The sequence below is a fragment of the Nycticebus coucang genome, chromosome 13 (assembly GCF_027406575.1).
Source record: "Nycticebus coucang isolate mNycCou1 chromosome 13, mNycCou1.pri, whole genome shotgun sequence".
Taxonomy (NCBI): domain Eukaryota; kingdom Metazoa; phylum Chordata; class Mammalia; order Primates; family Lorisidae; genus Nycticebus; species Nycticebus coucang.
In genome coordinates, this window is record NC_069792.1 from 38,481,864 (window position 1) to 38,505,539 (window position 23,676).

Consider the following 23,676-nt stretch of genomic DNA (forward strand, 5'->3'; position numbering starts at 1 on the left):
AGAGAGTTTGACCTCCTCTGCTCCCATTTGGATTCCCTTTATTTCCTTGTCTTGCCTAATTGTATTGGCTAGAACTTCCAGCACTACGTTGAATAGTAAAGGTGACAGAGGACAACCTTGTCTGGTTCCAGTTCTAAGAGGAAAAGCTTTGAGTTTTACTCCATTCAGTAAAATATTGGCTGTGGGTTTGTCATAGATAGCTTCAATCAGTTTTAGAAATGTGCCACCTATACCTATACTCTTCAGTGTTCTAATTAGAAAAGGATGCTGGATTTTATCAAATGCTTTTTCTTCATCTATTGAGAGGATTATGTGATCTTTATTTTTGCCTCTGTTAATATGGTGGACAACGTTTATAGACTTGCGTATGTTAAACCAGCCTTGCATCACTGGGATGAAGCCTACATGATCATGATGTATGACTTTTTTGATGATAAGCTGTAATCTATTGGCTAGGATTTTGTTGAGAATTTTTGCATCTATATTCATGAGTGAGATTGGTCTGAAATTCTCCTTTTTGTTTGGGTCTTTTCCTGGTTTTGGTATCAGGGTGATGTTTGCTTCATAGAATGTGTTGGGGAAGATTCCTTCTTCCTCAGTTTTTTGGAATAATTTCTGCAGTACAGGAATAAGCTCTTCCTGGAAGGTTTGATAGAATTCTGGAGTGAAGCCATCTGGACCAGGGCATTTTTTGGTTGGAAGCTTTTTCATTGTTTCTTTAATTTCAGTGCTTGAAATTGGTCTGTTCAGGAGCTCTATTTCTTCCTGCCTGAGTCTAGGGAGAGGGTGTGATTCCAAATATTGATCCATTTCTTTCACATTGTCAAATTTCTGGGCATAGAGTTTCTGGTAGTATTCAGAGATGATCTCTTGTATCTCTGTGGGATCAGTTGTTATTTCCCCTTTATCATTTCTGATTGAGGTTAATAGAGATTTTACTTTTCTATTCCTCGTTAGTCTGGCCAATGGTTTATCTATTTTATTTATTTTTTCAAAAAACCAACTCCTTGTTTCATTAATTTTCTGAATGATTCTTTTGTTTTCAATTTCATTGATCTCTGATTTGATTTTGGATATTTCTTTTCTTCTACTGGGTTTAGGCTTAGATTGTTCTTCTTTTTCCAATTCCATAAGATCTCTTGAGAGATTGTGGATGTGCTCTCTTTCTGTTTTTTGAATGTAGGCATCTAAAGCGATGAATTTTCCTCTCAAAACTGCTTTTGCAGTATCCCACAGGTTTTGGTAGCTTGTGTCTTCATTGTTGTTATACTCAAGGAAGTTAATGATTTCCTGTTTTATTTCTTCCTGCACCCATCTGTTATTCAACAGAAGATTGTTTAGTTTCCATGCCTTTGGGTGGGGTCGAGCATTTTTGTTAGATTTGAGTTCCACCTTTAGTGCCTTATGGTCTGAGAAGATACAAGGTATAATTTCAATTCTTTTGATTCTGTTGATATTTGTTTTGTGTCCCAGGATATGATCAATTTTGGAGAATGTTCCATGGGGTGATGAGAAGAATGTATATTCTTTATCTTTGGGATGGAGTGTTCTAAATGCGTCTATCAAGCACAGTTGCTCTAGGGTCTCATTTAAGTCTCTTATATCCTTGTTTAATTTCTGTTTAGAGGATCTGTCCAGCTCTGTAAGAGGAGTGTTAAGGTCCCCTGTTATTATGGTATTATCAGATATCATATTGCTCAGACTGAGTAAGATCTGTTTCAAGAATCTGGGAGCATTTAAATTGGGTGCATAGATATTTAGAATTGAAATGTCTTCTTGTTGTATTTTTCCCTTGACCAATATAAAGTGACCATCTTTGTCTTTTTTGACTTTAGTTGCTTTAAATCCACATGTATCTGAAAATAAGATTGCAACTCCTCTTTTCTTCTGAATTCCATTTGCCTGAAAAATTGTCTTCCAACCCTTGACTCGGAGCTTTAATTTGTCTTTTGAAGCCAGGTGTGTTTCTGGCAGACAGCAAATGGATGCCTTGTGTTTTTTAATCCAGTCAACAAATCTATGTCTCTTCAGTGGGGAATTCAAGCCATTAACATTTATTGAGATAATTGATAAGTGTGGTAGTATTCTATTCGTCTTATTTTGTGAGAGTCCATTGCTTAGTTTTATCTTTTGCATCAGTGTGGAGGTTAGGTTCTGTTCTTTAATTTCTGAGTTCTTACTTTGCTGCTGATCCATTGTGGTGGTCAGTGTGCAGAACAGGTTGAAGTATTTCCTGTAGAGCTGGTCTTGTTGTGGCGAATTTCCTCAATGTTTGTATATCCATAAATGATTTGATTTCTCCATCAATTTTAAAGCTTAACTTAGCAGGGTACAGAATTCTGGGCTGGAAATTGTTCTGTTTAAGTAGATTAAAGGTAGATGACCATTGTCTTCTTGCTTGGAAAGTTTCATTAGAGAAGTCTGCGGTCACTCTGATGGATTTGCCCCTGTAGGTCAACTGGCGCTTACTCCTGGCAGCTTGTAGAATCTTTTCTTTTGTCGTGACTTTGGACAGGTTCATCACAATGTGTCTTGGAGAAGCTCGGTTAGAGTTGAGGCGACCTGGGGTCCGATAGCCCTCTGAAAGCAGTGTGTCAGAATCTTTGGTGATATTTGGGAAATTTTCTTTTATAATATTCTCTAGTATGGCTTCCATTCCTCTGTGGCATTCTTCTTCCCCTTCTGGAATTCCTATAACTCGTATGTTGGAACGCTTCATAAAGTCCCATAATTCTGACAGTGAACGTTCTGCTTTCTCTCTCTTCTTTTCTGCCTCTTTTACTATCTGAGTTATCTCAAAAACTTTGTCTTCTACCTCTGAAATTCTTTCTTCTGCATGGTCTAACCTGTTGCTGATACTTTCCATTGCATCTTTAAGTTCCCTGATTGACTGTTTCATTTCCTTCAGCTCTGCTATGTCCTTTTTATATTCTTCATATCATTCATCTCTGATTTGATTCTGTTTTTGGATTTCCTTTTGGTTATTTTCCACTTTATTAGCAGTTTCCTTCATTGTTTCCATCATTTCTTTCATTGTTTTCAACATGTGTATTCTAAATTCCCTTTCTGTCATTCCTAACATTTCTGTATAGGTGGAATCCTCTGCAGTAGCTACCTGATGGTCCCTTGGCGGGGTTGTTCTGGACTGGTTCTTCATGTTGCCTGGAGTTTTCTGCTGATTCTTTCTCATAGGTGATTTCTTTTATCTCTTTCCTTGCCCTAATTTTCCTTTCACTTCCTCTTGCTCTTTAAGTTCTCATGCCTGTGGACTAAGGGTTACAGGACCAGAAGGGTGAGAAGGTTTAAGAGCAAAAAAGGGATGAAAGAAAGGAGGACCGAGTGATAAGGAAAAAAAAAGAAAAATAGAGAAAGGAGAGGGGGTGGGTAAAGGGAATATTGACAAAAAGTAGAGAGGCAGAGAAAGAGGGAGACAGAGCAATATAGGTGTACAGTAGGGTACTTTGACACAACTTTAAAAAAAAATACACCTTCTGGGGGTGCCCAGTTGGGTGGTTCCCTTGAGGTCAGCAGCTCTTTGCTAACCTGATCAGACACAGTACCCCACCTCCACCAAGTAGAGAGGAAAGACAAAAATGCTATAAATCAAACCAAAACAAGCAAACAGAAAACTTTACGGGATAAAATTGGCTGGAAAAACCAAATAATAGCAGTAGAAACACTAACAAAAATGAAGTTCTAGTTATTGAAATAGGCAGCAATGGGAAATTATAATTAAACTAAAAAAATTGAGAAAGAAAAAGGATCTGTATGGAAAAGGTTGAACTTAAAAAACAAAACAACAATCCACAACATCAAAATAAACAAAAAAAAAAACCAAACCAAAAAAAAAAAAAAAAAAAACACAACCAAAAACAAAGGAGTATGTATATGTTATTGAATATTGTCTGGGCAACACCTGGTCTTCTGGGGTATGAGATGTTAATCACAGTTCTGATACGACTGGAGGCTGCTAGTTTCTCAAACCCCAGCAGGTAGACACCCTAAATCTCTCTTCAGCCCACTTAAAAGGCACTTTGAACTTGTTTACTTACTGAGCAGAAGCTTTCTCAGGGAAGTGCTTGTCGCTGGAATCATTGCTGAAGTGGCTATCCACTTACCCTGTGTGTCAAAACTGGTCTCCCTCTGCCCCCGAGGGTTAGGGCTGCAAGGCGGCTCAGACCCCGCCCTTAGGCTACTTGGTCGCTGGGTTACCAGTTCCCACCCAATTCTAGCTCTGCGACCCTGAGGGCGGAGCTTGCCGGGGCAGATCGCTCACAAAGTCTGCCTGTGACCCAGAGCCAAACACTATTAGCTCCGTCTGGCTCAGCAGCTCAGACTGGGGCCCTAGACAAAGGCCAAAGTTCTCCGCACTCCCGCTCAGGCTCTCCCCAAGGCAATTCAGCTGAGTGCCAAGTCCAAAGACACCAGAACAGTTCACAGGTAAGGCCTTTCTGGTTTGCAGTCTCGCTGGTACTGAACTTACAGTTGCGGGCAGTTTTAGACGGATTGAACACACACGACCACTTGCCGGTTTTCCACTGTTTTAGTCCTCCTCTTGGGGTCCAGAGTCTCTCGCTGACTCCCTGTATCCTCTCAGGGGTGATGATAGGCAGATCCCACCAGCCAGAGATGCCTGGAGTCCATCTCCCCAGACTCACGGTGCCCAGATGCAAGGAAGCTGTTACTCAGCTGCCATCTTGCTCCACCTCAAAATAGAGAAATCTGGGATCTAGGGTCTTTTTAATAAAGGCATTAATCCCACTGTGAGATTCTGTGCCATGACCTAATCTCCTCTCTAAGGACCCACCTTCAAACACCATCACATTGGGAATTGCATTTCAACATATGAATTTTGAGGGAACACAAAATTTCAGACCATACTAAGGCACACCTCCAGGAAACTAAATTATTGTGTTCATACAGGTGTTGGTTAATTTCTTCATGGTGGTTGTACCTATTATGTGGTTATCATCCCCCCCCCCAAAGAATTTGTGATTCTTTAGGTCTAGGATTATTTTAAACTTTTAGTGTATAACATAGCCAACATTTGTTTAAAATGCATTCATGGCAGGTAAACTATTTACATAGGTATAAATAATTTACTTCATATTTTTAATTATAATCCCTAGGAAATTCAAAATTTAATGTATATGTTTCAGCTTTTTTTTTTCCAATTCTTTTAAATATTTGAGTTCATCCAAAGGGTATGATGAAGATGGTAGAATCTCATTATCTTAAGACATTGCAAATTTATCCAAATACAATTGCAAAAATAAGGCAAGACGATAATGCTAAAACTGGATAATCAAATTTAGGCTAAGAAAAGGAAAAAAAAAAAAACCTGTAATAAGATTGAGTGGGAAGGGAAGTGAAAAAAGCAAGACAGCCCCAAAATAATATCACCACTAAGGAGATTTGGTGAAAATAAAACCAATTATAGTGTGAGTTACAAAGTAGAAACCTTTTTTGCCACGTTTACTTGTATTAAATATTTCAGAAAATTAATCATTTCAAAAACTTCTCTGATATTTGTACATAAGAAACTGGAGAAAGTACAAAGAAATGAATAAAGACTTCATAAAATTGGATTATAATTCTTTTTTAAAAAATCTAACGATGGGGAGGAGCAAGATGGCAGCCGAGTAACAGCTTCCTTGCAACTAGGCATGGTGAGTTTGGGGAGACAAGACTCCAGGCATCTCTGGCTGGTGGGATATGCCCATAAACATCCCTTTGAGGACACAGGGAGTCAGCGAGAGACTTCTGGACCCCAGGAGGAAGACAAAAGCAGTGGAAAACTGCCAAGTCGTTGCGTGTGTTCATTCGGTCTAATCCCGCCGGCAGCTATAAGTACAGCAGTAGTAAGATTGCAAACTGGAAAGGCCTTACCTGTGAGTTGCTTTGGTTATTTTGTACTTGGCACTCAGTTGAACAACCTTGGGAGAACTTGGGCAAAAGTGTGAAGACTTTAAGCATTGTCTACGGCCCCAGACTGAGTCACTGAGACAAACAGATCTAATCGTGTTCATCTGTGGAGCCGGGGAGCCATTGTGGGAAAAATGTCCCAGCACGCTGCTCCCTCATGGTCACAGAGCAAGGATTTAGCGGGAGCTAGTAATCTAGTGACTAAGCAGCCTTTAGGTGGGGACTGAGATGCCTTGCAGCCTTAGCCCTCAGGGGCATAAGAGAGATTGGTTTTGGCACACTGGTTAAGTGGATAGCCACTTCAGGAGTGATCCTAGTGACAAGCACTTTCCTGGGAAAGCTTCTGCTTAGCCAACTTTAGCAGTTTAAAGTGCCTTTTACATGGGCTGAGAAGAGATTTAGGGTCTCTACTTTAGGCTTTCCACCCTGTGGGGTTTGAGAAATCAGCAGAGGACTCCAGTCTCTATCTCATACAGGCATATGAGCATTGTGATTAACATCTCATACCCCAGAAGATCACCTGTTGCCCAGACAATATTTAGCAAGAGGTATATACTGCTTTGTTTTGGGGTTTCTTTTTTTGGTTGTTATTGTTGTTGTTGTTTAGTTTTTTAATTTCAATATTTTCTCTATAGATTTTTCTTTCTCTTTTTCTTTTCTTTCTTCATTTTTCTAATTTAAATATAATTTCCCATTGTTGCCTTTTTCAACAATTAGAACTTCATATTTGCTACTGTTTTTACTCCTATTATTTGTTTTTTTCCCCAATTTTATCCCATGAAGTTTTCTGTTTGCTTGTTTTGGTTTGATTTATAGCATTTTTGTCTTTCCTCTCTACTTGGTGGAGGTGGGGTACTGTGTCTAAACAGGCTAGCAAAGAGCTGCTGACCTCAAGGGAACCACCCAATCCAGCACTGCCAGAGGTTAGGGGTTTTAAAAGGTTGGGTCGAAGTATCCTACTGTACACCTATATTGTTATGTCTCCCACTTTCTGTGCCCCTCACCTTTTTGTCAATATTCCATTTTATCCACCCCCTCCTTTCTCTTTTTTCCTTTCTTTTTTTTTCTTTTCTTTTTTCCCTTCTTGCTCTTCAATCTTCTCATCCTTCTGGTCCTGTACCAAAAGGACTCATCGGAACTCTTGTCCAAAGGCACAGCAACTTAAAGACCAAGAGAAAGTGAAAGGAAAATTAGGGCAAGGAAACAGATAAAAGAAATCACTCATGAGAATGAATCAGCAGGAAAATCCTGGCAAAATGAAAAACCAGTCCAGAGCAAACCCCGCCTAAGTGACCATGAGGTAGTTACTGCAGAGGATTCCACCTATAAAGAAATGTTAGAAATTATAGAAAGGGAAATTTAGAATACAGATGATGGAAAAAATGAAGGAAAGGATGAAAACAATGAGGGAAACTGCTGATACAGTGAAAAATAACTACAAGAAAATCCAAAAACAAAATCAAATAAGAGATGAATGATATGAAGAATATAGAAAGGATATAGCAGAGATGAAGGAACTGAAGCAGTTAATTAGAGAACTTAAAGATGCAATAGAAAGCATCAACAACAGATTAGACCATGCAGAAGAAAGAATCTCAGAGGTAGAGGACAAGGCTCTTGAGATAACTCAGATAGTTAAAGAGGCAGAAAAAAAGAGAGAGAAAGCAGAACATTCATTGACAAAATTATGTGACTTTATGAAGCATTCAAACAAGTGATAGGTATCCCAGTGGTGCCTGTGGCTCAAAGGAGTGGGGCGCTGGCCCCATATGCTGGATGTGGCGGGTTCAAACCCAGCCCTGGCCAAAAACTGCAAAAAAAAAGGGGGGTGGGTGGGAAGAAGAATGCCACAGGGGAATGGAAGCCATACTAGAGAATACTATAACTGAAAATTTCCCAAATATCACCAAAGATTCTGACACACTCCTTTCAGAGGGACATTGGAACCCAGGTCGCCTCAACTCTAACAGAGCGTCTCCAAGACACATTGTGATGAACCTGTCCAAAGTCAAGACAAAAGAAAAGATTCTGCAAGCTGCCAGGAGTAAGCGCCAGTTGACCTACAGGGGCAAATCCATCAGAGTGACCGCAGACTTCTCTAATGAAACTTTCCAAGCAAGAAGACAATGGTCATCTACCTTTAATCTACTTAAACAAAACAATTTCCAGCCCAGAATTCCATAACCTGCTAAGCTAAGCTTTAAAATTGATGGAGAAATCAAATCATTTACAGATATACAAACATTGAGGAAATTCACCACAGCAAGACCAGCTCTACAGGAAATACTTCAACCTGTTCTACACACTGACCATCACAATGGATAAACAGCAAAGTAAGATCTCAGAAATTAAAGGACAGAACCTAACTTCCACAATGATGCAAAAGATAAAACTAAGCAATGGACTCTAACAAAATGAGATGAATAGAACACTACTATATCAATTATCTCAATAAATGTTAATGGCTTGAATTCCCCACTGAAGAGACATAGATTGGTTGACTGGATTAAAAAACACAAGCCATCCATTTGCTGTCTGCAAGAAACACACCTGGCTTCAACAGACAAATTAAAACTCCGAGTCAAGGGTTGGAAGACAATTTTTCAGGCAAATGGAATTCAGAAGAAAAGAGGAGTTGCAATCTTATTTTCAGATACATGTGGATTTAAAGCAACTAAAGTCAAAAAAGACAAAGATGGTCACTTTATATTGGTCAAACGAAAAAAATGCAACAAGAAGAGGTTTCAATTCTAAGTATTTATGCACCCAGTTTAAATGCTCCCAGATTCTTGAAACAGACCTTAGTTTGAGCAATATGATATCTGATAATACCATAATAACAGGAGACTTGAACACTCCTCTTACAGAGCTGGACAGACCCTCAAAACAGAAATTAAACAAAAATATAAGGGAGTTAAGTGAGACCCTAGAATAACTGTGCTGGATAGATGTGTATAGAACACTCCATCCCAAAGATAAAGAATATACATTCTTCTCATCGCCCCATGAAACTTTCTTCAAAATTGATGACATCCTAGGACACAAAACAAATCTCAACAGAATCAAAATAATTGAAATTTTACCTTGTATTTTCTCAGACCATAAGGCACTAAAGGTGGAACTCAACTCCAACAAAAACATTCAACCCCACACAAAGACATGCAAACTAAACAACCTTCTGTTGAATGACAGATGGGTCTAGGAAGAAACAAAACAGGAAATCACTAACTTCCTTGAGCCTAACAATGACAACACAAGCTACCAAATCCTATGGAATACTGCAAAAACAGTTTTCAGAAGATAATTTATCACTTTAAATGCCTACATTTGAAAAACAGAAAGAGAGCGCATCAACAAACTCACAAGCCATCTTATGGAATTGGAAAAAGAAGAACAATCTAAGCCTAAACACAGCAGAAGAAAAGAAATACCCAAAATTAAATCAGAGATCAATGAAATTGATAACAAAAGAATCATTCAGAAAATTAATGAAACAAGGAGTTAGAGTTTTGAAAAAATAAACAGAGAAACTTTTGGCCAGACTAATTAGAAATAGAAAAGTACAATCTCTAGTAACCTCAATCAGAAATAATAAAGGGGAAATAGCAACTGATCCCACAGAGATACAAGAGATCTTCTCTGAATACCACCAGAAACTCTATGCCCAGAAATTTGACAATGTGAAGGAAGTGGATCAATATTTGGAATCACACCATCTCCCTACACTTAGCCAGGAAGACATTGAGCTTCTGAACAGACCAACTTCTTGCACTGAGATTAAAGAAACAATAAAAAATGTTCCAACAAAAAAATGCCCTGGTCCAGATGGCTTTAAACCAGAATTCTATGAAACCTTCAAGGAAGAGCTTATTCCCATACTTCAGAAATTATTCCAAAAAATTGCGGAGGAAGGAATCTTCCCCAACACATTCTTTGTAGGAAACATCACCCTTATACCCATACCAGGAAAAGACCCAACTAAAAAGGAGAATTTCAGACCAATTTCATTAATGAATATAGATGCAAAAATTCTCAACAAAATCCTAGCCAATAGATTATAGTAGATTATAACTTATCATCAAAAAAGTCATACACCATGATCAAGTAGGTTTCATCCCAGGGATTCAAGGCTGGTTTAACATACGCAAGTCCATAAACATTATCCACCATATTAACAGAAGCAAAAATAAAGACCATATGATCCTCTCAATAGATGCAGGAAAGGCATTCAATAAAATCCAGCATCTTTTCCAGTTAGAACACTGAAGAGTATAGGCATAGGTGGCACATTTCTGAAACTGATTGAAGCTATCTATGACAAACCCACATTTATATTTTACTGAATGGAGTAAAACTGAAAGCTTTTCCTCTTAGAACTGGAACTAGGCAAGGTTGTCCTCTGTCACCATTACTTTTCAACACAGTACTGGAAGTTCTAGCCAAAACAATTAGGCAAGACAAGAAAATAAAGAGAATCCAAATGGGAACAGAGGATGTCAAACTCTCACTCTTTGCTAATGACATTATCTTATACTTAGAGAACCCAAAAGACTCAACTGCAAGACTCCTGGAAGTCATCAAACAATATAGTAATGCCTCAGGATATAAAATCAATGTCCACAAATCAGTTGCCTTTGTACACACCAATAACAGTCAAGATGAGAGGCTAATTAAGGACACAACTTCCTTCACCATCAAATAAAATGAAATACCTAGGAATATACCTAACAAAGGAGGTGAAGGACCTCTAGAAAGAAAATTACAAAATCCTAAGAAAGGAAATAGCAGAGGATATTAATAAATGGAAGAATATACCATGCTTATCCCTGGGAAGAATCAACATTGTTAAAATGTCTATACTTCCTAAAGCAATCTACCTATTCAATGCCATTCCTATTAAAATACCAACATCGTACTTTGAAGATTTGGAATAAAATAATTCTGCATTTTGTATGGAACCAGAAGAAACCTCATGTTGCTAAGGCAGTTCTTGATAATAAAAATAAAGCTGGGGGCATCACTATACCAGATTTTAGGCTGTACTACAAATCCATAGTGATCAAGACAGCATGGTACTGGCACAAAAATAGGGACATAGACATTTGGAATTGAATAGAAAACCAGGAAATGAAACTAACATCTTACAACCACCTAATCTTCAATAAACCTAACAAGATCATACCTTGGGGGAAAGACTCCCTATTCAATAAATGGTGCTGGTAGAACTGGATGTCTACGTGCAAAAGACTGAAACTGGACCCACACCTTTACCCACTCACAAAAATTGATTCAAGATGCATAAATTGATTCATAAACAATAAATTTTTTTATTGTTTCTGTTATGAAACAATAAAAATCCTCAAGGAAAGCATAGGAAAATCACTGGAAGATATTGGCCTGGGGAAAGACTTCATGAAAAAGACTGCCCTGGCAATTGCAACAACAACAAAAATAAACAAATGGGAATTAATTAAACTGAAAAGCTTCTGTATAGCTAAGGAGACAACAACCAAAGCAAACAGACAACCTACACAATGGGAAAGGATGTTTGCATATTTTGAATCAGACAAAAGCTTGTTCACCAGAATCTATAGAGAACTCAAATTAATCTACATAAAAAAGCCAACAATTCATATATCAATGGGGAAGAGACATGAATAGAACCTTCTCTAAAGAAGACAGACAAATGCCTAACAAACATATGAAAAAATGTTCATCATCCCTATTTATTATAGAAATGCAAATCAAAACCATCCTAAGACACCATCTAACCCCAATGAGAATGGCCCACATCATAAAATCTCAAAACTGCAGATGCTGGCGTGGATGTGGAGAGAAGGGAACACTTTTACACTGGTGCTGGGACTGCAAACTAGTACATGGAAGAAAGTATAGAAAAACCTCAAAGAACTCAAGCTAGATCTCCCATTTGATTCTGCAACACTTGCACTAGAGTGTTTATTGCAGCTCAATTTACAATTGCCAAAATGTGGAAACAGCCTAAATGCCCACCAACCCAGGAATAGATTAACAAGCTGTGGTATATGTACACTATGGAATACTATTCAGCCATTAAAAAAATGGAGACTTTACAGCCTTTGTATTAACCTGGATGGAAGTGAAACACATTATTCATAGTAAAGCTTCACAAGAATGGAGAAGTATGAATCCTATGTACTCAATTTTGATATGAGGACAATTAAGGACACGGTGGGGGAAGGGGAGAGCAGAGAAAGAAAGAAGGAGGGAGGGGTGGGGAAAGGAAGAGCAGAGAAAGGAGGGAGGGGGGTAGGACCTCGATGTATGCCACACCTTTTGGGGGCAAGGCAGGATTGTAAGAGGGACTTTACCTAACAAATGCAATCAGTATTTCTTGTACCCTCAATGAATCTCCAACAATAAAAAAAAAAAAAAATCTAACGAAAGTCTTTTCCAGATACATAAAAAAAAAATTAATGAGCAAAACTGAGGAATACTAAATTGAGTTGTTTGTATATTTCACTTTCAACAACAGTAACGTATAAAAAAGCATCTTTCTGGAAATTATTATTTTCCCTTAATTTGAACCAATGTTACAAATAAAAACTTGGACCCAAATTAAGAAAGTTTTATTAATATACTTCCTAAAATTTGGAAAGGAACAATGCCAAAAATAGTAAATAAATCAAGTAAAATGTAGTGCTAGATGAAATGACAAGATGTTTTACTATGATAGCCACTTAATATTTTAGCTAATAACTATTTTTAGATTTCTGACTTATAGGTGTTCACTTGACTTTGGGCAAATAGATACAGATCCAGTTCCATAGGCATTTGGAACTGAATTGAATAGTAAGTAATTGAATATACATGTGTGCAGAAACTGTAGATTTCTTTTAATTGTTGAAAAGATGGATCAGTGACTTTGCTGCAGTTGGCAATTATTGGTTGCTACCCCTGAAAGAACCTAAGGAAAGTGTTATGTCAAGAATTTATACTACTTTCACTAGTGAAGAGATGTTTCTCTAAAGAAAGAAGCATTCCTGTCTAAGAGGAGAAAATGCAACACAGGGGCAGCTGGCATGATAAGGAGGTGGATAAGAGAAGGTTCTCACCTGTTCATCATGGTGTTGGGTGATAAGAATGACATAAGAGAAAGGTTAACTACGAGCAACTTCTCTGTCTAAACCTGAGAAAAACTTTCTGTTCAAACCCAAGAGAGTTGATATATCACTCAGATCACTCAAGGAAATAATTTCAGAGATAACGTATTTAGAGGGAAAAGCTGGACTAACTCTAGGGAGCCCTGATTTAAGTACTTGCTTGAAGTATGTGGTCCAAGTTTCATTTGGCCATCCACCTCACTTCCCTTTAGGTATCCATTCAGCAAACTTGGAAGAATTGCCTGTCATATAACAGACATCTGTAAATGAGGAATTTAGGCAACATAACTTTGCTGCACCTTTCCAGCTTTAATTATTCTAACAATTCTCAGAAATTGTCACAGTTCAAGCTAAATGTTTCTATACTTTTCACATACTGTGTCTTGATATAATTCTTAGAAGTTTTATGAAATGCAACACATATTTTAATTTGAAAACCAAGTAAGGATGTCAGATCTCTGGATGGGCTAATCATCTGGTACTCTTGATATTTTGTAAATATTTGTTTAGTGTTTTATTTGAAGAAAAGAGGGCTAGGGCAGGTGTGATGACTGGTGTAAGGTAAGAGATTCTTCCCTGCTGTGGAGCTTAGCTGACCTGTTGCCCCAACTCAGCTCTGGTTCCAGACTTGAATGCCCTGCCAGCAAGCCAGAAGTCTCACAGTTAACTGCACTTACCCCTCTGCAAGGCAGGTTAGCACCTCTGCTTGTTATGGAAACATGTCCCTGTGGGGTTTCCTCCGCAGCTACTGAAAGTACCCTGCTGACCACACCCACATGCACCATGGTATATTCCACCAGAGAAAGATGAGCCGGATTTGAAGTAGGGCACTATGTCTTGCTCTCTGTGAGACTTTAGTCAGAACACTTAACTTCTCAGCCTCACTTTACATAAAATAAGGAAACATAAAATAAGGATGGTGATAGCATCAACCATAATAGAAATGAGGACAATAATTATATATACATCATAGCATTGTTTTCAGTGTTCGACGAGGTCGTGCATATAAATGTTAGAAAGAGCCTAGCACCCAATAATCATTCTGTCAAGACTGGCTCTAATTAATCCAAACAACATTCACTCCCCTTGTTGAGTTCCAGCAAGCATTATTTTCTGGATTTCAGTACATTACTAGAGTCACTATCGAGCCCCTTTGAGACGAATCTACCTCAGAAGCTACCCAGAGCATTACCTCTTAATTCAGCCCTAAATTATATTGGCCTAGTTCCAATAAAATGCTCTCAGCACAGCTAGATAAGTTATGCAATGCTCCTGATCATTACCTGCATCTGTCCTCATTTAGCCAAGGTTTGTCCATTTCCAAAATTGGGATAGAGATAACCTAATAACAGAATTAATGTGAAGATTATATGATATGGTTTATACATGGGACAACGTTGGCCCATAATCATTTTCTCCCCCTCTCTCTATTTGTTTCTCTCTCTCATCCCTTCCCCAAACACACACACATACTCATTCTTCTCCTCCCTCCCTTTTTTTCTCCTTCTAGTACTCCAGACTTTCTTTTCTTCCTTCCTTTACTTTATTCTGTTGCCATTTAAAGAAACAAGTGCTTTTATTTCTTCTGGTTCCCTTCATAAAAAAGAGAAATTTGTAGATATAATTTTCTTAACTCATTCTTCTAAATTTATTAATATTAACACTTACTAAATTTGTATTTTAAGTGTGGGATATAAAGATCAATTCTATTAAAGGAAAACTAAATCATAGGGAGTAGATAAGGAGGTACTTTGTTAAGTGAGTAAGGCTTCTAACAGTATGGGCATTAAGCTGATTTTGAAAACCAAACGTGGCCCCTTCAGGATTTGATTCTTGAAGAGACTAGGAACAAAGGAGAGTGGGGTGCCTGCACGTGCCCCTTCTCCTCAACTGCTCTCTCTGTCCCTTATGTTTATACTCTTCCTCCTAGCTCTTCTGACCAGAAGGTTTTCCAGTTGAAATTTTACCAAGTCCTCTCCTCTCCCCCAGCCACTGCCCCCGCCTCTCCCTTGCCTGCCTACCATACTTCAGCTTGGTGCTCGGAAAGTTGGCCTTTAGTCACCGGTATAAGTGAGGTTCCCAGTGTGTGTGGCCTCAAGCCCTCCAGGCTTCAAGCCACAGCCCAGATATAAGCTTCAGGAGTGGACTCCCTAAATGCCACAAGGCGAGAGAAGTAATGTAACAAAAGACTGATGATGTGGAAATCCCCTCTGTGGTGCCTAAGAAAGTCAGCCCTGAGGAAAGATTTGGATGGAAAAGGTGCACCACACTGAGTGGTAAGTTGTAATATTTCTTATAACATGTTCCTGTGTATATACAGATGTGTAAGATAATGTATGTACAAGTGATGGAGGGCGAGACTGAGGAGGCTGTTGTGTGTATGAATGAAGTTAATTAAATTGTTACATGGTCTTTGCAAAAACTATTCACACTAATATTACTTATAGATAATGAGAGCTAATGTGAAAGTGAAAAACTATTAGTCTGATTGTGTATAATTATGTAATAATGCTAACATTAGTGGCATTTATGTCATTAGTTCATTTCTTCTCATGATCATCAGCACCATGTTTAGTTAATCAAGAAATATATGCCATGTATGTCAAACTCTGTTGTCATTTTATTGGATTCCAAAAGTTTTTAGGGCTTGTTCCTCTTGTGGTATTGTGTCTAAGAAATTAACAAGTAACATTTTTAAGGAAAATGTAACTTAATAAATACGACTTTATTTTAGTAAATTTAAGATATATCAATGCATCTTCACACCTGTGAATATATGCATTTTTCATACAAATTAGAGAACTTTATTCTAAATATTTGTGATTCTGAAATGTAATCATTTAATTGTAAAAATTGTCTTTGCGCTGAAATAATCCTTCAATTAAGAACATTTGTGGGGATGATATTTCCAACTACCAATAGGTAGCCTGAGTTAATTCATAATAAAAATAATTTTTGCATTTGGAAATGCCCACAACTGCTTCTTCATTTAAATTATTTTTATTTTTAATTATCATGTGTACATAATAGTTACATATATTTATAGGATACATGTGATGTTTTGATACAGGCATATAGCATATATTAATACAATCAGGATAATCAAAGTTTCCATCACCTCAGGTTTTATTCTTTCTTTGTGTTAGGAATGCTCCAACCCCACTCTTCTAGTTATTTTAAACTACACCCTAACTTACTGTTGATTATAGCCCCTACTGCTTCTTGACTGGAAGGTGAAACTTAATACACAATCAGGAAGTCTTATTACATACAAACTCTCCACTGGTATGTAGATCCTTCTGTAGTAAGAAAAAGCACTGAATTTCAGACACCCTAGATAGCAGACAAACATGATTTTAAAACCATGTACTTTTTTTTATGGAATATAAAATTATAAGTTTACTTTATAGTAGAGAGAGGGGAAATAGTGGGGGAAAGAGATAAGAAAAAGAGAAAGCAGAGAGCAGGGAGTGAGAGAGGGAAGACGGGATTGGGGGAGAGGGGGAGAGAGAGAGGGGAAAAAGAAAGGAGGAAGAGCATCCCAAAGAACGAAAGGAAGAATGCCAGGATAAAACCTTGTATGCTTTAGGAGTGTTTGGGGGAGATAGTATTCTTGAGCGTCTGCTGGGTGCCAGGCCAAAACATGCTCAGAAAAGGATGTGCTCCATGTACTATGAAAGTAGAGAACTGCAGGTCAAACTGAGGTCCCAGTGACAGGGGATGGAGGGAAGCTTCTGGAAAGGCTTCCCACAGGAGGAGCAAAGTGGTTAGCACATAGTAGGTACTCCCTGAGCCTGAGACCCTATTTGAGTGGACATCCTTTCTATGCTAGGTCCTGGGGCTATAAATGTGACAATAGGCAATTCCTGTATTGTCTGAGAAGTGCAGTTCAGGGAAATAGACAATACTAAAAGTGATAATTGCTTTAGTAGTTGAACATAGTGCATTAAGGTCTCAGAAAAGGGAAGAATTTAGCACTGTTTCAGAATAACATACAAGTCTTAATATTCTAGAATGGCCAAAAGATGCATGAATATAAAAGACAGTTGTTTTAATTTCTGTAAATACCAAACAAGGTCTTTTTTAAAAAATATTTCATATTTAGATTTTCAGTTTTACTATTCTTCCTAAATATATGAATCCATTCTTAATTCAACATTGCTTCATGCACACTCTAATAGGGCAAATTTTATTAGAGAACTTAAGTGATATCATTTAGGGGGAGGTAAAAGAAACACAATTTTCTCTAGAAGATTTGCATTAGATAGAGTAGTTACAGACCAGAGCATCTCCCCTGTAATTTTATGAGAATGGTATTACCCTGGCTTTCACTGTGTGATTGCTGGTTACCTTCTGTCAGTGAGCAACAGTCTTACTGCAAAGCAGGAGCACAAACCGTCTCTTTGTCTCCGTGGTCAAACCAATTACTTCTTAGAAAGTCGGATTTTTTCAGAATGACCATGTATAGGAGCAAACGCAGACATCAGAGATGTAAGTAAATCCTGACCCAACTTTTTCATATCACTGTGGTGGGGAAAACATACTTGATTTCTTAAAAGACTAATCATGACTTTTTCAGATACATCCTGGTAGAAAAAAAGATATTGTAGCTTTTTTCACCCTAACCTTTATCTTTATCACTGTAACATGCTTGAAAGATGTTGAGGGGAGAGGGGATAATTCGCTTGTTACTATGGAAACCCTTGGAAAGGTTTACAAAATCAACAGAGGAACAGATCAAATGCAATTTCAGTCTAGCTCAGCATCCTTCATTTAGGCATGATCACTGGACAGTTCCCTTTCCAACCCTTCTAGGAGTGGTAGATTTTCTTTCCTGGAAGTCTATTGAGAGGTTCGGGAAGCTAGCCCAGAACTTCTATTTATTCATCCAATTTCAATTACTACTCGCCAGGGAGATAAAACAGTTCAGAATGGAGGGTGGAGAGTTAATTGTGAGTGTCAAGCTGAATATTTAACAGGATATTCATTGCCAAACTTCTTGGTTCAGAGCATGTTTGTAGCATAATTCACTATGGGCATCATTTCAAAGGGTTAAAAGAAGTCATCTGCAATCTACCCTAAAGGAACTGGTTCTGACTGAAAAGAGCAGCACGATTACCCTGGCCTGAAGTCCAGAACAAAGATGATTATGGAACTGAAAACAATCAGGATTTAGCTAAAAATCAAAGAGTCTCATAATAAGACTGTTTTATGGTAAAGCAGTATGCCTCTCATGGAAAGCTTTTCAATCACACATCTCTTTCCAGTAAGTGCAACTCTTTCTCACTTTGTTTTTTCCATTGTCTGAAGTGAATGTTACCAACTTTGGCCTGTCAGTGACTCTATTTACCATCACAGACAGGTACCAGAAACTTATTCTGTAGTCTGTACTTTTTCATTGTTCCTTATGATGTCTTTAAATGTTATCAAATATTTTAAAAAACAAATTACCAGCAACAATTACTCTATCAAAAAATCAAGGTATGATGAAAATGCAATTTTTAGTGTGATAATTTATTCTTTGGTCTACTTTCATCTAAGACCTGGAAACTAAAATTTTTCTCATTCAAAGAAGTTTCTTGCACCACAGAAAGCTCTGAGGACCAGGACTGCCAATTTGATTCTACAGCCCAATTGCTTTTTGATGCCAGCTATTTCTTGTGCTCAAGAAAAAATATATGATAACTGCTACTATTTTCCTTACAAAAATGATTGGTGTGAAGTATGCAAATATAACGCTGATTATGTCCTTGTTATTTTCTCCTATAAGAATGACCTATAAGAATGAATCTAAATTATGCAAGTACTTGAAAAGCATCTTCACCTTTACTCCTGTGTCTTTTATACACACCTTTTTTTTTTTTCCTCCTTGTGGGTTATCTCTGCCTTAATGCATATGGCAAGTAAAAGATTCACAGAAAAATTGTACTGAGTCTCTCCCCGTAAAATTCACTTGCTGAAATCTGTGATTAGGCAGCAGGAAGAAATTGTGAATTACATGAAACAAGTAAGAAGATGTATAATTATACAGACATGAACACAGTCAGGTGTACTGTAATGGTTTAAAAAAACCAATGGGTTGCTTATATTTAATTGTATCAGTTAGCTGTATTGTTGTAGTAACTGTATTATTATATGCTAATAATATAAAATATCAGAGAGCAGGAATATAATAAAATTAAAGTGCACAGAAATCTAAGCAATAAAAGCAAATAGAAATCCTTACATGAAATTCTATCTTACACTAATATTTACAAAAGTGAATGATAATGCAATTGTTTGCCATCCAGTGGGTATACAGAAATATTGGAATTATCTCATCACCAAAATCCAGGGTACTTCTGTTTTTAATCATATATTTTATGTGTGTGTTTGATCATGTAGAAGGCATAAACTCACAAAGAGGCTATTCCAATCCAATTAAAGCAATCATTCCCACTAATCAAAGAAAACCTCACTGTGGGAAAGAAGGAAAATTCTGAAGATTCTCTTTAAAATTGGAACAGTACATAAATCAACTTTGGAATTTGCTCATTCCCCAAAGATTTAATAATATCTTTTAGTAAAAATAACATAAGTTCCTTTCAGAGGACTCGACGAAAGGAATAGTAGAGGAGCATGTGGTGTTAAATCAGGGGTTTGAAAAGAGGGAGAACAAAAATACTTGTAAGAGAGATTTTAAGGCACAAATGTACTAAGCTTTTGAGAAGTCATGTGGGACCTTAAAATTCATTTTTCACTCATATCTAGATTGTTTATTTATAATTCCCAATACAAGAGGAAGAGAGAAATTGTCATGAAAAATAAACAGCTTCAGTGTTCATTCAGATAAGAGATTTTAGCCATACTTATCTGCATAATGACTTTTAATTAGATACTGAATTTGTTGAGTGGTCTAAAAAAATGTTTGCATATATCAGACGTTGATTTTGCCAGACCCAGGCAAGAACATTTTAAAGAACTCTAAACATCCTAAACCTATTTTTACATATCAGATATCTTGGAATTGTGATTATTATAGCTAAGTGTTAACTTTTTAGTTTATTGAAATGTTAAGATTTTCATACATATATCATAGAGATATTTGTTAAAATAGGAATTGTATGTTTAGATTTTCAGAAATTCATATTCTGTACGAAACAAGGGATACCTGTAATTTGCTGAAACTCCAGATGACCTTGAGAAAACATTTTTGAGCTTTTAAAAAAAGACACATGGATAAAATGGTCTTAAAAATGAATATATTTCTAAAATACATATATAAAGGAAAAATAGAATAGAATTCTCAAGATATTAAATGTAGAATTTGAAAATGCTTCAATAGTTGTACCATAGCAAATCCAGGTTAAGGTGTATAGTATTTCTTCTTATTTTACTAAAAATGGAGCAAGTATTCATTTTTGATTGTGAATGATGTGTTTGAATGAGCTTGCCCACCTTATCTGTATTATTATGGAAATACTTAATGAGATCACTTCAGGAATCTGAACATAGTCATTATAGTCCTCAGCTTAAATTCTTGGCCAATATTTATTATTTCTGTGGATTGTAATCTCTTCTTCTGTAATGTTAGCATTTCCTACTAAGATCATGTTTTCTAAGGTATCTTCCATCTCTAGCCCCCATTTCCTCCCCAACATAGGCCTCATATGTCATTCTCCTATGCAAAACACGTAGGATGGTTTCTTGTTAACTAGATTGTGGCTCTGGGCTTACATGTTTCAGATGCATGAGGAACCATGGAGTTACTACAGGGTACCCTAAAATCCATATAATGTTAGTCATTGCCTATAGAATGAAGAAAATATGCATGCATGTGCAAGAACACACATGTGTGTTCACCTGAACACCCATATATGCTTTTTTAAATTCTAAAATGTATTTAATGGAAACAGATATATTTAAAGGGTGGTATAAATTTGTAATTACTTTTGATACCGTACAATTTATCTTAAAAAGTCAACTCTATTACAAAAAAAAAATCAACTATATTACCTGCAGATCTCATAATGTTTCGTGTTTTTTTTTTTTTTTTATCTTCATAGTCCCAAAGGTTGGGAATCACTGAACTAGAAAATCAATAAAAGCATGACCTTATAAAGATTGTGATCCACTCATTACCTACTTGCTTCCTAGGTTACTTCACCTATATTCTAACCTTCATCAGGCCACTGGACTGAACCTGAAATTCACTGTGTACTCTCATATCTCTATGCCTTTGCCTGTTTATCTTCCTGCTGATAGTTAGCCTTCACCTGTATCTTCACATATAGAAATCTTCTCTGTTCAAGGTTTCACTTGTATGCCACATCCTTCATAAAGGTCTCTTCAGAGTCCAAGTCAAATCTTTCTCTTCTCTCTTTTCCAGCTGATATAACTTTATTTATAATTTCTACATTCCTTCTTTCTTTCATATGAAAAATTATATATTTATCCTAGTAATGTCTGTGTTGATTTTATATGAGGTTTTTTAAATTTGTCATTGATGCATTCTCAGCACATAATATAATCCTTTTCCCATAACAATCCATCACCGTATAATGAAGTTTTATCCATTCAACAATGTATTTGTGATTACCTATTCCTTTCCAGACACTACTCTAGTGCTAGGGATTTAGCAGCAAACAAAACAATGTTTTATGAAGGATGGGAAGATGACACACAAACATATATGTAACAGGCCATGTATGCTAAGTGTTATGGAAGAAAATGAAGCAAGCAAGGGGAAAAGGGGGTTTTACAAAGTGAGATGGAAGAATTTCTGAATTGCCTGGGGAAATCAGGAAAAGCCACCCTTATTAAGGTGACATTTAATCAGACACCTGAAGGAAGTCAGGGAGTGGATTCTGCTTTTCTCTGCATAATCCTAAGTAGGAACATCATATACAAAGTCCCTGAGAAACTTGGGAAAATTGAAGGAACAAAAAGGAGTCAAGTAAGCGGAGTGAATAAAAAAAAAATCATCAAAGACATTCAGTAGATAGAGCAGGACAGATAATGCAGAATTTTGAAAAGCACATTTCATTTTAACTGAATTCAAACATAGTATGTATCTACTAACTTCTAAGAATCACTACATTTCTAAATGACTCCTGTAATACTTTTCTTAAAATGAAAATTACAATATTTGTTATTTTATTCACTTATTTATTTATTGTTTTTAGAGACAAGGTCTCACTTTGTCACCCAGGATGGAGTGCAGTAGTGTGATAATAGCTGACTGCACCCTCAAACTCTTGGGCTTAAGCATTACCCTGCTTTATCCTCCTGACTAGCTAAACCTATAGGCATGTGCCACCGCATCCAGATAATACTTTTTTTTAAGGATGGGGTCTTGCTATGTTGCTCAAGCTAGTCTCAAACTCCTGAACTCATGTGATCCACCTGAAGTGCTGGGATAATAGGAATGAGCCGCTGTACCCTGCCAAGAATTATTTTTTTATTTTATTATTATTTATTATTAAATTATTATTTTTTTAATAATTTAATTATTTTTAATTATACTCCATACTAGGCAAAACATATATCTAATCAATGTTTGTAAAATAATCAAATTGTGGTCATCTAGAAGTCAAAAAAATATTTGACCCAGAATATTATCTGGTTTATCTTAATATAAATATCTTTGTATTCCTCATACATTGATTCTCTCCCTGTTTTTATAAAAATATTTCTATGAGAAGAAAATAAATTCATATTTTGGTAGAATTGTTGTAAGACTTCTTAGGGCATTGGTAGGTGGAAATCAGACTTTTGGTAGTCTCAACTGATGCAGAAGCGTTCTCTTAGTGATCAGAAGTAATAGCTTTTATATTCTATAATTGTTACAACATGAGTTGTCTTAGCTATCACTTACATATTTATTACTATGTTGTGTTTTATACAAATCTTATGAGTATTTATTGAAATTGTTTATCAAAGATTAGACACCAAATTAACAATGGATTATTATTCAAAACAAATATTTATATTGATACTGTAATTTGTTTATAACTGTGAAGGTAAAGAAATCAATGACTATTAATTCCCAGGTTATTTCATATATCAAATGTTGATTTCCTTCATTCCATAACCGGCTGAAAATATTATCTAGGTTTTTAACTTTTTAACATTTACACTAAAAAGAAATGATTTGGAGCTTGATTAGTAAAGGTTCTTCCAAGGACATTATTTCTCTGTTTTTGATGCTTGTAGAGAGTTCTGGTCATGCATCTGAACCAGGGGTCCTCAAACTTTTTAAACAGGGGGCAGTTCACTGTCCCTCAGACCGTTGGAGGGCCGGACTATAGTTAAAAAAAAAAAAAAACAAACAAACTACAAACAAATTCCTATGCACACTGCACATATCTTATTTTGAAATAAAAAAACAAAATGGGAACAAATACAATCACACCCCCTCATGTGGCCCGCGGGCCACAGTTTGAGGACCCATAGCTCTAACTAACATGGTTTGAGAAGTTGTAACTTTATATTACTCTGTGGAACCAGATCTGCAAGAATTGAATCAGTATGGTCTGATTGAGCATGCACAAAGGGACCTGAGATACCAGTTTGGGAGCAAAGATGTACAAAGGCTGACTGATGGCACGCTTGATACAGGTAGACCTTA

The 23,676-nt window shown here is 36.7% G+C and overlaps 1 protein-coding gene across 15 annotated transcripts in view; it reads left to right on the forward strand.

The window, feature by feature from the left end:
* Window positions 1-23,676, forward strand: part of RALYL (RALY RNA binding protein like) — a 958,719-nt gene that overhangs the window by 645,415 nt on the left and 289,628 nt on the right. For 3 of the 15 annotated variants that reach the window (XM_053559039.1, XM_053559042.1, XM_053559041.1), the window contains exon 1: window positions 17,426-17,558. The exons of 10 other annotated variants lie outside the window; for them this stretch is intronic. In XM_053559039.1, the coding sequence (XP_053415014.1) occupies window positions 17,522-17,558 (37 nt within the window). In that variant the 5' untranslated portion in view covers window positions 17,426-17,521. Of the gene's footprint in view, window positions 1-17,425; window positions 17,559-18,151; window positions 18,334-23,676 lie in introns of those variants that run through there. 2 more of the 15 variants (XM_053559036.1, XM_053559040.1) reach the window with 1 other exon arrangement.